Raw genomic sequence first — 18052 nt, forward strand, 5'->3', positions numbered from 1 at the left:
TTTTTGTTAATAATAATAATAGACAGAGATATGTTTTATTTGATTCCTTGAAATAAATTTAAGCAAATAAATATTGTATCTATGCACACAAATCTGTGTACTTGGATACAAAATAGGAAATCTTTTTTTGCAGACACGATGGAATATATTTTTATGATATTGAACAGGCAATTTCTTCACAGGCTCCATTTTAATAAGATCTTTTCATTTTAAATTACGAATCGTAAATATAAAAAATTTCTATTATATTCTACCTTTGTAAAACGAATCGTATTTTAAAATATAAAAGGCTCCTGATAGGTACTGGCAAAAATAAAGTTATTGAAAATGAGTTGTATTATTTACAAGTTTCAAGTGATTCAAATAGTTTTAAAATGATTCCTTTAACGCATACTCTAACAATATTTATTATGGGATCAAATGTCGTTTGGGAAAGCATATGTAGATTACTTCAAAACTGTTTGAATCTGTTATTACTTAGTTTTACTCAAATATTATCAAAAAAATTGTCCTACTTTCAGATGTCTGTACTAGGCTATTGATTATGTTATCTAGAAAGGAACTGCGGTGTTCTATTAAATGAGAGTGTAGAAATTGAAGATGGGGAGAAACCCCCTCCCTCCTCATCATATTATACATCATCATATCCCCATTTTACATATTATAATCCTACAATTCAATTACAAAACAAAATAATACAATACAAAACAAATTTGGAAAAAAAAAGTAAAAACATGCAAAATTAATAATAGCGCACATTAATGGACATGCAAAATGGCGGAAAATGTATGTTATTTTAGTATTATTTATATTGCATATATTGTAATCGAAATTTTTCGTATCTTGCTCAGAATTTATATATTCATCGGAAATTATAGAGAAATCGAGAGACTCCATACCAAAAATCAATTTCATTTATCTTGTAATTACAGTTAAAACTTCTTTATGGATAACAATCTGGGAATGGAGGGGTGGTTCAACTTTTTCTGTTTTTATTATTATTAAGTGTACTGGGATATTTCATCAAATTAGGAATAAAATAACTCCTTTTTGATACGATATTAATATTGCTTGCGTCTATTCATTTTCGCGATAGCATAATACCACAGACTTATTATTAAATATAGACCAATATTACATATTATCCTAAATAAATGTGCCTGTTTAATGAGGCCTATCTTCTTGGAACCCGCTTTCATAAAAATAAAATTCTAAAACAAATTTTAGAGATCATTTTGTTTGTACTTTAATGTACCACTATTAATTTTTTTGACACTACAAAGAACTTAATTGAATGTACACCCTGTGTCACAAAAACTGCCCATTATATTATCCCAGAGATACTTGTTTGTACTTTTGACCAATTTGCTGAATCGGATGCTATTTTTTATGTTTTTATATTTAATTAAAGTCTGTGAATAATAAAAATAATTCGTGCAATAAATAAGTAAAATTAAATAATAAAGGCAATGCGCATGTATTTTGGAATTGGTATAGTGTTTGAAAATAGTAGATTCAATGCAATATTGCACATAATTTAAAAATACTATTAAATAAATTTTTAGTTTACGAGATCTTAAAATTTATTAATGATTAATTATTGCCAAGCAAGCTGATGCTATTAGCATATAACATAAATAAATAGGCATAAGAATCAAATAAAGCCATTTTTAGAGGCATGAATTTCTGAAATTAGGTTTACACATATTGTATTAGTTATTATATTTTATTAAACTACTAATATTGATTTAAATTAAGTTAATGTATATTGTTTAATAACTGATTTAAAAAAATTCTATTTAAGATAGGTGGAGGACCAAAAACCACTTTTTCCAAATACAACAAACGATTTCTGAAATTTTTTTTTCATATTTTCACGTACCACAGCCACAAATTGAAAGCAGAAATCAACCAGACATTGCCTTTTTTGAAATACTCTTATTATTAACGTTTTTTTTTTCATTGGTCGAACAATTCTTGATTAGATTATAATAAATTGCTTTCTTAAGCATAAATTACATTTGAAAAAAAATACAAAATTAAAAATTTGTTGCTTTTTTAGATAAAAATAAACAAAATACAAGCAGCAGTATGGCAGAATCCGATTGGGTATATCATATTAATTATGAGAACAGTTATACTATTGTTAATATAAAGTTGACTGCAGAATTTCGTGCTCGCTTGAATGAGCAAAAAAATGCACGATCTTAAAATTGGCATATGTCGATCAATTTTGAAGCTAGAAAGTCGAATAAGAAACGAAAATGTGCATAATTACTTCAGCTATAACTTTTTAAACCCCTCCTCTTGAGTAGTCCAAATAAATAACTGTGCCAAATTTCAAAAATGCAACAGTTTTTTCCTTATAGATATAGTTGAATAAATTTATCGAATTTTAATAAATAATTCGATAAATTTCTATATAAATAGGTTTCTTTTGTTCTAAAAAATACAGAAAAGAAGTTTTCCGGTTTCGGAAAGATCCGCGCGAATATTTGTACGCGATTTTATCTCAACATTGTTTTCTTTGGTGACGTTTTCTTGAATATCTCTGCTTCTATTGATCAGATTGAGACGAATAAGAAAAAGAATTGTTTATTAAGAATTTCTGCATCGACCTTGCCTTTTATCGAACCCTGAACAAGTAAAATAACCTCAAAATCTCAAGAAAACCATTGTAACCTCATATTTTCAACTAGAAGCAGAGATATTCAAGAAAACGTCACCAAAGAAAACAATACCACGATAAATAAGATAAAACCGCGTGCAGAAGTTCGCGTTCCGATCGTTCCGGAAAAGATACCTATTAAAAAAAAATTTGCCATTTGCAAAAATGTATCGAATTCTTTATCAAAATCCGGTAGATTTATTCAACTAATATTTAATTTGATTGTACTATTTTAAAAAAAATAATGCCACATTAAGCGTTTGGTACAAATAAATATAAATTTTAAACATGCATTGAAACTACAATATTATATAATCTATAAAATAATTGACAGCCAATGAGTGACAGACATGATTAAATAATTATTAGATCGAATCTATCTCTCGTAAACTATTATTTGTACTAAGTACCTACTATTTCCGTAACACTATTATAATGTATAAAAAGTTAATTATTTAATAAATTTAAAGAACTTTTTACACATTAATAAAAAATAAAAGAAAGAATCATATCATTATATCATCATATCACAGTCACCTGGTGCTACGTTTCTGGTGTCTCCTGATAGCCGATAATGGTAACGTAAATCGACCAGTGGTACCTAAACCTTGTAAAAAGTGCGGTACCTGATCAAGACTTTCTAATGATTGACTTAAATCACCACCAGCACCAATCAATTCCAATGTTGAGGCTCTTGCCCCACCTGACGTTGATGTTATACTTTAATAAAAATAATAAACTAAAATCACTAATTTTTTCCCGTTTAAATCTACATAGTCTAAGAGCCGGTAATATTAACGGATTTGTAATCGTTGCTAGAAAGTGTTTCCACATAAGAGAAGTTTATAGTTGTATCAAATTGGTATAAAAAGTAGATTGATAGATTCTTTTGACCGTGAAATTGGTTTCTAAAATATAAATAATAGAAATGAGCGTATTAGATATTTTTTATCATAACAGGTATACGGCACCGCAATTAATTTTAGGATTTTTAGCTTAAATGTATTCGTATACTACAAGAAAATGGAACATCCTTAAATGAGCTGGTGGAACAAATGAATGTAAACCTGGTATAGGTTTACTTACCGGGAGTTTCGTTTGCGAACTTCAAGCTGCTCCTTAAAGAGTATGCCTTAAAAAAGGCAAATCTTATATGGAGGGAGGAATGTATTTGTGGTTCTTCAACACAGATATGATCTGAGTACAATCGTAGGCGTTCCGAAGATCTTATCGCTTCCAAAGGCCTCTATTAGCAAAATTGTTGTGTCTATTTCAGGACCTGGACCTGACAAAGTATCACGATTATTGCAGAAGTTGTCCTCTCCGACCAGAAGCTCGTTGACAGTTCCAAATGGTTCATAGGGTAATTTACGAAATCCATTTTCCTCAAACATGGAAAATAATAGCGTATTCGGTTTCTACCTAAGAGTATCTAAATCATTTCGCATGGATGCAACTGCAGCCATAATATTTTACGAGATTACCCAGAATCTCTTCAGAGAGCTACGTCTTCAATTACTAGAAGAGATTTAATGTGTTTTTAGGCTGCGGGGGACAAATTTTTAATGTGAGAATTTTTTAATTGATAAAACATTAGATTACTTTACTCAACTATGTCTTTACTTTATTGGTTAAATTTAATAGTGGACATAACTTCTTAACTATTGGGTTTTAGCAACTTTCGTCTTAAAATTGTAAAAATAATACGTTCTTAAACTATGGCCATCGAGTCACGGCACCTTGTATGTGGTAATTATTTCTAGAAACGATTATATACCCGATGATATTGTCGACTCTCCTGCTATAAGTGATTGAATTGAAATAAAAATTAAAACAAAAAAGATACATAATTATGTTATGAAACAGAATATGATTTACTATACAGGGGTGTTATTTTTAAGTTGACATATATGCTTGAAACTCGAAAAATAAGTTTCATCGATAAAAATACTTCAAGCAAAAAATGTTGAGTGTGTAGGCGCACATCTAACGCAGGCATTAAATTTGCCCTAGATTATGAAAAGCTCACTATATTCCATAACTGGTAATCGATAGATAAACACTTTAAATTAGAAAGTTGTTTTTGCGTTTAGGCAAAAACGGACTGAAAAGTTTTACCCAATTCTACACACTCTTCGTAACAAATTTGCCAATAAATCCAATAAAAGTAATTCGTTTTTCTGTAAAGACCATTGTTTTTCAAATTGAATGAACAAACGCACAAAACGCTAAATTTTCGCTATCAATTACTGTCTAAACTATTCGGTTTACAACAAAATGTTTCAAACAAAAAATGTTTGTGTTTTTATAAAGAATTACTTTCTGTTTACAGTGTTCATCTAATGTTTGGCAATTATAAATCAGAGTGAGATTTTAATTAAACCTGAAAACTTCGAATCGAATTCCCGTATAATACGTGCCTTTGAAACTGATATTTTTCATTTGAAGTATTTTCCTCGATTAAACTTATTTTTCGATTTACACGTATATATCAAGTTAAAATAACACATCCTATATAATTACTATTATTTTTAAATATAGGTACCACTAAATTTTGTTTTTCAAAGGAGAAAAGAAAATTAAAAACAAATATAACAAAAATACACCACCAGGATTTTTCAAAATATAGCACTTACTTGATTTAATTAAAAGCAACGGAAATATGACAATTTATACAATACATTTTGATTAATATTTTTTGGATACTCCATAATATATTTGTGATATGATATTTTGATCGATTTGTGATTTGATATGGTGATTGTGAAGTGATTTTGAAGTGATGAATATAAACAATAAAAATTAAGAGCATTCAACATGTTACAGTCAATTTTATATTTATAATACTCAATAAATGGGCCTCAATTTTTATATTCCACTCAAAATTTTATGATTTTATTGGTATTAAATAGTTGCAATTAATTTTAATTTTATTGATTTTAAGTGTTTTTATTTGATCATGCTAAATAGCTCATAAATTCTAAACTAAATTTCTACAATCAGTTTAATTGATGGTATAATTTTTTTTTAATGTTGTCTCTCTTTCAAGAAATACTGATTTTGAGCATGAAGCTTTTGGAAAATTAGGAAAAGCAAAATGAAAATTAAAAAACAGTTTTCCTCCAACAATTTGAAAGTTAAACATTAACCTAAAAAAGAGTTTAAATGTAAAAGTTGTACCTATACTAAATTTTTATTTATTTCACTTTTTTTTTTAGATTTACGTATTTATTCTGGCGTCTTCTCTGAAGTGTTGATTATTACTAAATTAATTAAAGAAGTTGGCAAACAATTATAAAATTCAAAATTTCCACGGATAATTAAGCAGCACTTGAATGCGAACATCAAGTAAGATGAACAGATAAAACCAAAAGCAAACACGGAAAACGCTGAGGCGGTACAAAAACTAGTTCCGTGGTTCAAACCGTTACAAAATACGTCGATTGCACAAATCCGGACACTGTTGTTCGGAATAAATAAACACAAAACTACGAAACTATTAAAATGCAGGAAAGATCTTTGTGGATAACCACCTGATTTTTGTATTTTCAATAAATTCGTAGTTATTTTGAGTTCTTTGACCACAGTGCGTATTAGTTAGGTTTTATTAATTACCATACTTTCGAAACTTCGCTAGTGGCTTAATTATGTCGAATCTGAAACATGTAATAATGTAGGAAATTGAAAATTAAGAAAAATGGTGCTGCCCCACGGACTAAAATATTTAGGCGAGTGTCGAGTAAACAATAAATGATTTCTATTATTTGAATTTTCTCTCAACAATCGACCCTCCAACCAACTCTCAACTTTTAGTTCCACTTTATGTAAATATTTGGATTTTCTCATTAGTGCTAATGGGATCAAAAATGTTTTCTGTTTAGAAATTTATTCTCTATATTACTACAAATTAATCTGAATTCAGTCAATACGAGACACCAAGACGAGCGCAAATATTTAAAAACATTTTGATATTGAGATGAGCATGATTACGATAATGAATTACATTTGAATGAGTCAATCACAATCACACAATAAAATAAAAATAATACTCGTCTGATAAAAACAAAAAAAGATGAAATAGAAAAGAGTAGTCATAGTTTAACACAAATAAAAGGAACATACAACCAACAACATAAACTTATAAATATAGTACAGTAGAATTTAGACTTATTCAATACAAAACAAGTGAAATTTACAAAATTTTTAAACCCCACCACAAATTTTTCGGGAAAAATATCTAAGAACACTCTCCATTAAATTATCTTTTTCCTTAGAGCTTTTTCCAAACTGAGCTGATTTTGAAGATCATCACCTTTTTTTTAGTTTTTTCGGATACGGTACCCTAAATTCCAGCTTGAAACATACCTAAGAACACTCTCCTTTAAATTAAAACGAAATCAAAAACGGTTCATTCGTTTAGGAGCTACGACGCCACAGACAGACAGACACACACACACATAGCGATCAAACTTATTTTTTTTTTAGTTCGGGGGTTACAAAAGGTGAAATTCGAGAAAAAATTGTTCATCAGCCACCTTCCCTAAACGGTGATTAACAATTTTAAACTCACCTGTTGTAATATTTACCTCTATCCGGGGACACACTATATATCCCAATTTTCAAGTTTCACGTGATTTTGTCTTAATTTTACTGTACTAAAAGGTAGGGTTAGATACTAAAACATTATTAAGTTCTAAATTTTACACATATTAAAAGGATATTAAATGGAGTCATTTTCAAGTACAACTTATAAAAATATCTAAATATACATATTATTAATTTAAATGAATAAAATTAGTGAATTAATATCTCAAGTTTGTGATTGAAAAGTTATTAATTATATATTGACTATCACTTCTTATCAACTAGTAAGACAAATCAAAGACAACAATAAGACAATATAAATAATATGACATACCTTAAACTTAAGTCAGGTGATGCACATCGAACTACAGGACTAGGAACTGGTGGTACCACACGAAATGCAAATGTTACATAATTCTTCCAAACATGTAAATATATATCACGTTCATTCACTGGTTTACGTACAGCTGTGGAACTTCTTAATAATGATGCACGATTACCATCAACAGGTCTAAAAAAGTGACCAATAATTAATATGTATGTATTTTAATATGGGCGTTAAATGTACAGGATGTTTAATGGAAAACAGATCTGATATATTGTTGGTTTTATTCATGTGAAACAAAATAAAACCCCAAAACATGATGATCCCAAACATCATGGAAGTAGTTTCTAATCGTTCTTATTTCAATCTTATGCCTTTAGTTTCACATACAACCTGTACATTCAATGTCAAGAGTGAATAGCTGAATGTTAATATTTTCGGAAGCAGAATTTTTTATAAAGTTTTACATGTATAGCCAACTTCAGTAGACATCCTGTATATTATGCTAAGACCTTGACATATTATTTGTTAATTATCTTAGGTTACTTATTTTGTTCTTTCTTTAAGAACTTCCACGAGCGCGTCCCTTTGTAACCTTGCACTTACTTTGCCTTACGGATAATCCGCCTCTGAGAAAAAGCATCTACTAGGAATAAAAAACAATAGTACATACGTTGGATCAATAACTGTGAATAACGAATGAACACGACCAAAAACAATTGGCCATGAATGTGTAATAGTTGCTGGACAACATGTTAATACACGTGCACGTTCTAAGAAACCAAATAAACAGATGGCCCATGGATCGATTGTGTACAAATTTAATGTTGAATTTGTTTTAGTTGTTGTTGCACTTTCATCATGTAAACCAGCAGTCCACACACACGAACTACGTTCAGCAATCCATTGAAGATCAATATTTGATACCTAAGTCAGATGAAGCAATCATTAGTTATTCTGATTACCGCAAGGAAAAATTTTTTTTAAGGTTACTCGGTTCTTACAACTACCACTGGCTGAATTTTCAATATTTTTTTCGTGAAAATGTAGCATAATATTCTTAGAATAATGCTTAATAATAGGGTATTCCACTATTTTGGAAAAAGTACTTCAAAATGTTGATTTTGGTAATAAAAAGATATACTTAAATATATATAATTACTTACAGCTAGAGCTGCTGATTTCTCACTAGGAGGTAATATTGGTATAACTGATTCCATAACTGTTGGTAAACATCGATCAATAACATCAATTACGGGTTCACCACCATCATGATTTGTGCACCCTAATTGTTTAAATAATGTTTTTGCTTCTCGTAATATTTGTGCAGCAATTCGACGTGGATTTAAACGACAATTACATAACATCACTAAAGCGAATGCTTCAACTAAATGTAAAACTGATGAAATTGTTGGTTCTACTTTTTGTTCTAATTTTTTAACCCCCACAACATTTGGACTATCTTTATTGTATTTTGTATGGAACATTGTTGGGCCTACTGATGTAGCTGTTGCCGACGAATTATTCGTGCCTGACGAGGATGATGAAGATGATGTTGTTGGAGCAATTAACGCAAGTTTCCAACTATTTAATAATTGCAAAAGCATGCGTAAACCTTGATCGACTAGTGACGGAAACGTATCTAGTACATCACGCGCTAAAAATTGAGTAAATCCCCACAATACGTCTTGTCGCCAATCGGGGAAATCAATAACTAGGGTTTGCAAACTTTGATAAGCAAGAGCCCGTAATTCTTCGTCCATATGTACAGTTAAACGTGATAATAAATCAACTAATTCATTACCAGTCATACCATCTGGTATTAATCGTGGCACAGCCGCAACACATGTTCGGAATAAATCAATGCGTGGTTTACGTTCACCCGTTATCATTTCATCTGGTTCTTTATTTACATTCTGTGTGCTTGTCATCATTAGCGGACGACCATAATGTACATCCAATGCACGTAAAATATCCACAAATACACGACGCACATGAGGGAAATATGGACTCATGCCAATACTACGTGCTGTATCCTCTGTTAACATTTTATTTAAGAATGTTTTTTTAACACGTAATGTGTTACCTGATGGTAATACACCCATTGTACGTGGCATTGGTGGTTCACCTTCCTTTTGTTGTAAACTATCAGCGACTACAAGAAATGCACGTAAACCAATACTCATACGTTCTGGTGTTAAAATCATTTTAATTGGTCGTCCCACTGATAATAAATCAAAAACAATTTCACGCATTGCAAAATCTAATCGTTCCTGTGCAATGAATTGAATGATTTTAACAAATATATTCAATGGTGTATCACGTGGTACCACAGCTTTCGAACCTTTTGGAAATAAGGAATTCACAATGCTTTGTAGACGGGATTGTGTTGCAGAATTACTTTCACATTTGATTCGTATCATGTACACCCATAGTAATCTGTACAAAGATTCTAAAACAAATCAAATTTCGTTAGTCCTTGAAATGAATTTACTGTCAGACAATGAAATATGCATTTTGTTAAAATATATCTCCTTCAGGACCCACAATATTAATATTTAGCTAGATTTATATTAATTATTAATTAGCTAGACCGGTTTTGATTGCTTTGGCAATCATTTTCAATAGAATTAAACCCTTAAAATAAAATCAAAATAAAATACCAAAATTCCAGGGTCCTGAATGAGATATATATTTTAACAAAATGCTTAGTACAGCCCACAAAAATGCTCATCTTAATTTGAATGACGATGAAATAGTTTAAAATAAAAGACTACACATAAAGTATAAGGATTAGAATTTCGATCAAATTTTTGAAACCAAAAATAATTAGGGTTTATATTTTTAATTTGATGGTTCCTCGTAAAAATAGGAGAATACCCGGTGATTTCAAGGGTTACTAATTTAATAAACTGTGGGTTTGTTTATTATGAAATGATTTATAATTAAAATTTGTTACCTAATGCAACACGGCACATCTTTGGATCACGATTTTTCAAATGTGATAAACACATAGCTAAAAAATAATGCCAATTCTGTAGAAAGAATGTTTTTTGACTAACACATAACAAACAGGTAACCAATGGAAATAAGGCCAATCGATGTTTGGATTTAGTGCTAGCATCCAATGTTTGTGAATATAACATTTCAACGAAATTCTTTAAACATGGAACATTTACTTCATTTTTAACAGTCTGAAAATACAAAATTATTATTTAATCAATAGTTAACATTTATAATCGGTTAATCAACATGAGATCTGAGACAATCAGTGCCATCTATGGCATCTTGGAGTCTCGAATTAAATGTCAATTTCTTAAAATACTTACCGCAGCAACAGGAACCAAAATTTCAACAAACAATCCCGCTAAGGCATGTTTAATATCTTTATCTTTAACTTCTAGAAAATATTGTGCAGCCTCTTGCATAAATTGAAATGATGCTTCAAATTCTTCAATGGGTACCATTTTAACTCGAAAAAATTTCATACCCATCAATAAAGATATAATACTTTGTGTTGTATGAGGACTCGGTTCTTTCCCCCTTAATTCTTTTAATTCATTCATGAATCGTTTGCGAACGGACATGAAACGTGATTGTGCCAAAGCTCCAATTACTTCTGCATATAGATCAGCAATTATATGTATATTGGTCGCATTATTAGCAACACCTGAACCAGATGTGAGGTGTTGACCTTCTCGATATTTAAAATGTTTAAATGCAATATTCTCAATGTAGTTGACAAGATCTTCATGACCCGGATGAAATGATAATTGTTTTAATACCTCAATTAATACCAAACAAAATATAAATTCAACTGCTAAATCACGACGTTCTTGTTGTATGTCAGCTTCACTACGTTCAACTGTTTCAACAGCACTGCCACCCGAAACTATGTACATAATACTTTTGTTCTTTTGATCAACTTTTTTTTGTTCTATTGCACCACCTTCAGCCATTTGACGTTCATACCATGCGAATAATGCACGTAATAAAGACGGTAAACAATGTTCAGCAACAGAACCAAATGCACTTAATAATTGATCAAATTGTGCATCTTCGCCACGTTGTAATACTTTTGACAATGGCTTCTCCTACGATTTAATAAAAATTATCCCTATTAATATATACTAGCTGCACTCCGCGGTGTTAGCCGCGATTAATAAAGAATAGTGTTACCCGCGATTTTAAAAGATTTTGAGAGTTTTTATCGTTACTATGTAAATTAATCAAGCTTTCTTAAGAAAAATAAATTCACTAACTTTTACAAAACTTTTTAAAAAACACGGTTCCTGTATTATATCCCATAGGAACCATCCATTTTCCGGGATAAAAATTACCTGTCATTTTCTGACTCCTAAACTACCAATGCATAAAATTTCTCACCTACAGTGTCAAAGAAACCCCACATGTTTTCAACCTAATTTTCAAGGTCTTAGCCGCAAGAGTTTGGACTGTGCGTTGGTATATCTGTCAGTCAGTTTAAAACATTTTCACACCCGCTTTCTATAGCTACATTATCAGCGAATAACGTGGGCTGTTTTCAGAAAAATTAGGATTCCGAATCAAAAATTAAAACCAAGGAAATTGAGAACAAAAGGGAGGGATGAATGATGGCAAATAAAATGAAGGTTATAACACAATAATCTTTGTATTTAAAGTTGAAGTTGCCTAGCAAAGCGGATATTATATTAGCCTCACAATAAAAAAAATTATGAAAATTAAACTGATAAGTGAATAAAATCCTTGCTAATTTATAAACATTATTTCTATCTATTGATAAATGGTAAGTAATCTGGTAGTATAAATTGGAACTACTGAAAACGGACCTCACTTCCTGTTTTAATTAGTACAAATTATTATCGCCAGTTGGCGGGGTTACAACTCCCAGTTATCAATAATTATTTAATTATAGATTTTAATTTGAATACTTGCCAATGGCTCTGCCATAACAGCTTCCATTTTTCTTTCAGCTTGTATAGTAAAATCAGCAAATAAGGTTCGCATAACAAACTCTCCAGGTCTAATATCCATATCAATATTAACATAACAACCAGCTGGATGTGCGGATCGTTCTTTTTGTGCACCCCATGGTAAAACAGTAGTTTGACCAACACGTAAACTTGGATTATTGATCGTATTCACATTTGTTGTTGATGTTGAATCATTGCAATTAAAGTTAGTGTTTTTTATGTTTGCACCAGCTGGTGTTGATGCTGCATAATCTTTTTCATGGTCACCGCGATCTCCATGTTGATGATCATATGTTGTTGTTGAATGAGCCATTGGTGATACACATGTTGGAATATCATTTGAATTCCAAACTACCTGGACACCACTAGCTGAACAACTTGAACTATGACTTGTACTTGTAACACCGCCATCTGAATGACTTGGACTACCGCTCTCACTATGAATGGATGCATCTGATTCACTCATGGGACCAGTTGTACCCGACACTGTTGATGTATCTAAATAAATTTATTCAATTATTCGTCAAGTTTCGATACAAGTTATTTATTGGTAATAAGAAAGATATAATGTTCATAGTTTTGGTAATTTAATTTTACTCCCATCAAATTAGATGGAATTTCATAAGATTTAATGAAGTTTTGGAAGCAGCAATGCCAAGTTTTAGTTATACAAATTTTCATATTTGCAGACAAAAAAGTTGTTTGCGGAAAAAAGACAGGACAGTACAAAGTTATCGGGCGTAATTTTTCCAATCGAGTTGTATATATAAACTTTTTCTTATATTTCATATCATATTCATCCGTGTTTTAAGCCCACTTCAAAAAAAGGAGAAGGTTCTCAATTCGACTGTATTTTTAACGCCCGAACTAAAAAATAGGGATATTATAAGTTTGACCGCTATGTGTGTGTAGCGCCTAAACGGATGAACCGATTTTAATTTTTTGGTTTCGTTTGAAAGGTAATTTAACGGAGAGTGTTCTTATCTATGTTTCAAATGCAAGTTTAGGGTTCCGTATCCGAAAAAACTATAAAATTGGCGACGATCTTTCAAATGCTTTAAGGAAAAAGGCAATTTAATGGAAAGTGTTCTTATATATATTTCAAGTGCAAGTTTAGGGTATCGCACCCGAAAAATTTGACAAGGTTTTTTTAAATTTTGTAAATTTCACTTGTTTTTTTTTTTATTGTTTGTTACCTCAGAACTTTCGACTGGGTGAACCGATTTTGATGATTATTTTTTATTTGAAAGCTGGTGCTTCCCCTTGGTATCCATGAGAAAATCATATAAATCTTAAATTTGCATTAAAAATAATTGAAAAGTGTAAATGCAGGTTGGGCGGTTGGGTTATTTACGTCTTGTGTCTTTGCGCTGCGTAAAACAATCCCTTCAAGTGTTATGGAAGGGGGATAAGGGTGATAAGTATGAGCCCAGTGAACCGGGCGAGTATCAAGCTAGTTATAAATAAAGTATTAAAAAATGTATGTTGATAAACAGTGTTTTAAAAGTTTACTTATAATTTAAAAATGTACAATGAAATAAAAATTTATAAGAACAAAAAAAAATACATGAAATAATATTTTGAATGAGCTCTTCTAAACTTTCGTATACAGGTCGATATATACAGGCCATTTAACAATTGATTTAGAGAAGTCTAAGTGTTATTCCAATAGTAGCACTGAACACATGACATCATTTGACACAAACACATGATTTTTACAGTCTCGTTTTAATAAAATTCAAAACAGTTTTTCAAGCAATTAATTTTGAAATACTACTAAAATATTGATTGATGAACATTTAATAATTTGAATAGGTAATGGTTTCGTTTTTGTTATCTAATATTATCTCATGTTGATAGTGTACTTATGATAAAGTGCTACCTTAGCAGTCAAATTCAGTATTTTTTTATCAAATTTATTACTTATCCAAATAAATTGTGACAGACCTACGCTTTATTGTAATATTTCTAATTATAGTGCAAAATTGGACAAAGGGAACATTTTTAAAAGAGTTGGAAAAGGGTAACTATAAAAATCAGGTTAATTTAATGATTGGATGCAGAATTACTGAGATATTACAATATTTGGATCGATTTTAGACCGTATCTCAAAAACTATTCGTCCAGTCAACAATTGCACACGATTTTTGTACTTTTGGGTCAAAATTACCTTGTATACTGAGTTTTATCGAAATTGGAGATAAAATAATTTTTGCAATTTTTTCAAAGGGTACCCCTTAGAAAAAAATCGAAAAATCGGAAAAAAAATTTTTTGTTTTGGAATTTGATGAAACTTGGTAGATGGGGTAATTTTGGTCCAAAAAGTATAAAAATCAGGTTAATTTAATGATTGGATGCAGAGTTTCTGAGATATCGCAATATTTGGATCGATTTTGGACCGTATCTCAAAAACTATTCGACCAGTCAACAATTGCACCCGATTTTTGTACTTTTTGGGTCAAAATTACCTTATACATATACTGAGTTTTATCGAAATTGGAGATAAAATAAATTTTTCGAATTTTTGCAATTTTTTCAAGGGGTACCCCTTTGAAAAAAATCGGAAAAAAATTTTTTGTTTTGGAATTTGATGAAACTTGGTAGATGGGGTAATTTTGGTCCAAAAAGTATAAAAATCAAGTTAATTTAATGATTGGATGCAGAGTTTCTGAGATATCGCAATATTTGGATCGATTTTAGACCGTATCTCAAAAACTATTCGACCAGTCAACAAATACACCCGATTTTTGTACTTTTTGGGTCAAAATTATCTTATATACTGAGTTTTATCGAAATTGGAATCATCACTTAATAATTCTTCACAACTTTTAATAACTTTTTAACGATTATAGCTCTAAAGGCAATTGTTTTTGGACCCACGGTAGCCAGGAACACTTATTTGTATACGCCCTGCATTTACTTACTTTTGTAAAGAGACACTGGTTATGCCAATAATAAATTTTGTTCAAAATTAGTTACATACTTTTATGGATAAAGTAAAACTTTTTTAGCCAATCTGACGAGACAAGTCGGCGTTCCTTACTTTTAAAAATTTTCGGTCTATCGATTTGAAAAGTATTATCCGCCGATTTAAGCGGAAATATATCCGCCAATAGCGGTTATTGTGATATAACTAAATATATAAAATATAATCTTTGGGAATTCACATATATTTGATTTGAGAAATTTGGACCATTTCAATTTAAATATTACGAATTTAATAAGTTTTAAAAAAAATTAATTGCTGATACATTACCAGTTATGCTGTTATCATTTCCTGGATCAGATATTTGATCGAAATTGGTATCAGCCATTATTTTAAAAGCAATTTTATTTTTTCGCATAACCCTTGTTAATGCTACATGAATTTCATATAATTCGTAATCAATTTCTTATAGAAAAAACTTTATTAACAAATCGAAAACTATCCACATTATTAAATACTAATATTTTTCTAAATACGTAGCAAAAATACATATTTAAACATTCGATTACTTCTTAAAAATATTAGTTTCTAAACTTTATTATCATCTTGTCAAAAACCGTATTCCGTATAATAAAAAACTTTAATTATCTTTAATTGACACTTGACAGTTATAAATGCAGTTGGTACTTTTGATATGTTAAACTGCAAGTTACTAAAATCACCAGAAATGTTTGAGGAGCGGTCTCATGCAAACATTCGAAATCTTTTGTAAGAAAATTACACAGGTCTGCAAAAAAAAATTTTTTGTCAGCTGCATGAGATATTTTTACTAAATTTTATGTTTTAGAATGCGCTGATTTCAGAAGTGATGACCATTTTTCTCTATCACGTAAAGTTTTTTTGCAAATTCAAAAAATTGGTAAAAGCACTCGTTTACTAAAAATTATACAGTAGCCTGCAAGCATAGCCACATCCCATCTTCCTTGGTACCGTCTCTCGATATCGGGGATATCGGGAGTGCAAACAATGGACCTTCAGGCTTATCTTGCAGCCTTGAGCTTCGTATGCTACTAGTTGAACAATGGTTTTGTAGTCAGGATCCTTAGTATTTCCCAAAAACTCTCACACTACATCCTTGAACGATACACAAGCTTATTTTTCCTTATCGTGCATACCACGAAGAGGGTGCCGGTTAAAAGCCTTATGATGTCGGGGCCAGTGAAAACTCTCTCTTACAACTTTGCTTATGACAGCTTCGGGAATTTTGTACATAGATATTTAAAACAGTCTCCACCCCCTTGCAGTGATTTAACAAATTGTTTCATCAACCCCAATTTGATATGGAGAGGTGGCAACAAAACTTTTTCTGATGGCACCAAAGTAGTATTGATAACATTTTTCTTCACAGGTTTTAAAGTTTCTCGAGGTGGCCAATCACTTTTAATACAGTGCTGTTTTCTGGCTCTACTATCCCATAAGCATAAGAAGCATGGGTATTTAGTATAGCCTGCCTACTGACCAAAAGCATCGTGAGTATTTTGAAGTCCCCACAAACCATTCATTGATGGTCCTGATATTTGATTCTTTCCCGGGTAATGGCCAAATAGTTATAGTTAGTTTTTTTCCATATCACAGAATAACCCATTGGAAGCGAAGCTAATTTATTTTTATTGTGCAATAATACTACTTTAAGACTAGCTAAAATTATATGACGGCACCTCATTAATTTAGAAAAAATGGCACATTGGTACATAAAGGTTCGCCATCCATGGTCCATAGGACCATTCCTCTAATATTTTTAGCTCAATTGAGCGATATTTTAATAGGTTAGCAAACTATTCATTATTTATTCATTTGAAATTCATTGGTATTTGTAAAAAATAATTAAACTACATATTTATCAAAAATTGTTTTAATAATATATTCAACATGGTTCCTATTTTTAAACATATTATATTTACATAATTACATAATTTATAAACATTATAAACATTTGTTTTTTATATTTGTAGAAATTCAATTTTAACCAAATCAAGTGGTTACGAAAAGTATCATATAAAATAATAAAATTGATTAAGCTAATTTTTTAAATTGATAAAATTTTTTTTTTACTGGATCCTACACTAATAGTATGGAAATTAGGTCTCAGTTAAATTTTTTTAACTTATTTTTTGAATTTCACGTATATTTCAAGTTAAAAAAACACCCGATATACATTTATCAAAAATATTTTATGAAAATTGTTAATAGGTGTTGAAGTTGGACATTCCAACGCTCATAATTTATCATCGTATCCATTGATGATTTTTAATCAGGATATCATGATCTACAAAATCTTACAAACATAATTAAATTTGATTGAGATCCACGTTCCATAAAATTAGTGTTGGATTCTTAACATTAACAATAATCAAAATATTAATTAAATATAAATAAACACATGATTGAAAATAACAACTTTACACCAATTCGACTTCTTTCTTTCTTCTAATTGAAGCCATGAGTGGATGAAAATAGCAAATTTTCAAAAAATTTATATGTTACAAATGACTCTGTATCAAATATTCAACATAATA

General features: G+C 30.4%; 1 protein-coding gene across 3 annotated transcripts in view; it reads right to left on the bottom strand.

Annotated features, from left to right (window-relative positions):
* The window catches only part of LOC123295725 (protein furry), a 31293-nt gene extending 15359 nt beyond the window's left edge, over nt 1-15934 (bottom strand). The window contains exons 1-8 of one of the 3 annotated variants that reach the window (XM_044877158.1): nt 15807-15934; nt 12513-13048; nt 10907-11671; nt 10537-10771; nt 8744-10029; nt 8251-8504; nt 7587-7763; nt 3206-3388 (exon numbers count right to left, since the gene is read on the bottom strand). In XM_044877158.1, coding sequence (XP_044733093.1) covers nt 3206-3388; nt 7587-7763; nt 8251-8504; nt 8744-10029; nt 10537-10771; nt 10907-11671; nt 12513-13048; nt 15807-15894 — 3524 coding nt within the window. In that variant the 5' untranslated portion in view covers nt 15895-15934. Of the gene's footprint in view, nt 1-3205; nt 3389-7586; nt 7764-8250; nt 8505-8743; nt 10030-10536; nt 10772-10906; nt 11672-12512; nt 13049-14117; nt 14233-15806 lie in introns of those variants that run through there. The other 2 variants (XM_044877159.1, XM_044877160.1) reach the window with 2 other exon arrangements.
* Nucleotides 15935-18052: the final 2118 nt, after the last annotated feature.

This window comes from Chrysoperla carnea, chromosome 3 (genome assembly GCF_905475395.1).
Source record: "Chrysoperla carnea chromosome 3, inChrCarn1.1, whole genome shotgun sequence".
NCBI lineage: Eukaryota > Metazoa > Arthropoda > Insecta > Neuroptera > Chrysopidae > Chrysoperla > Chrysoperla carnea.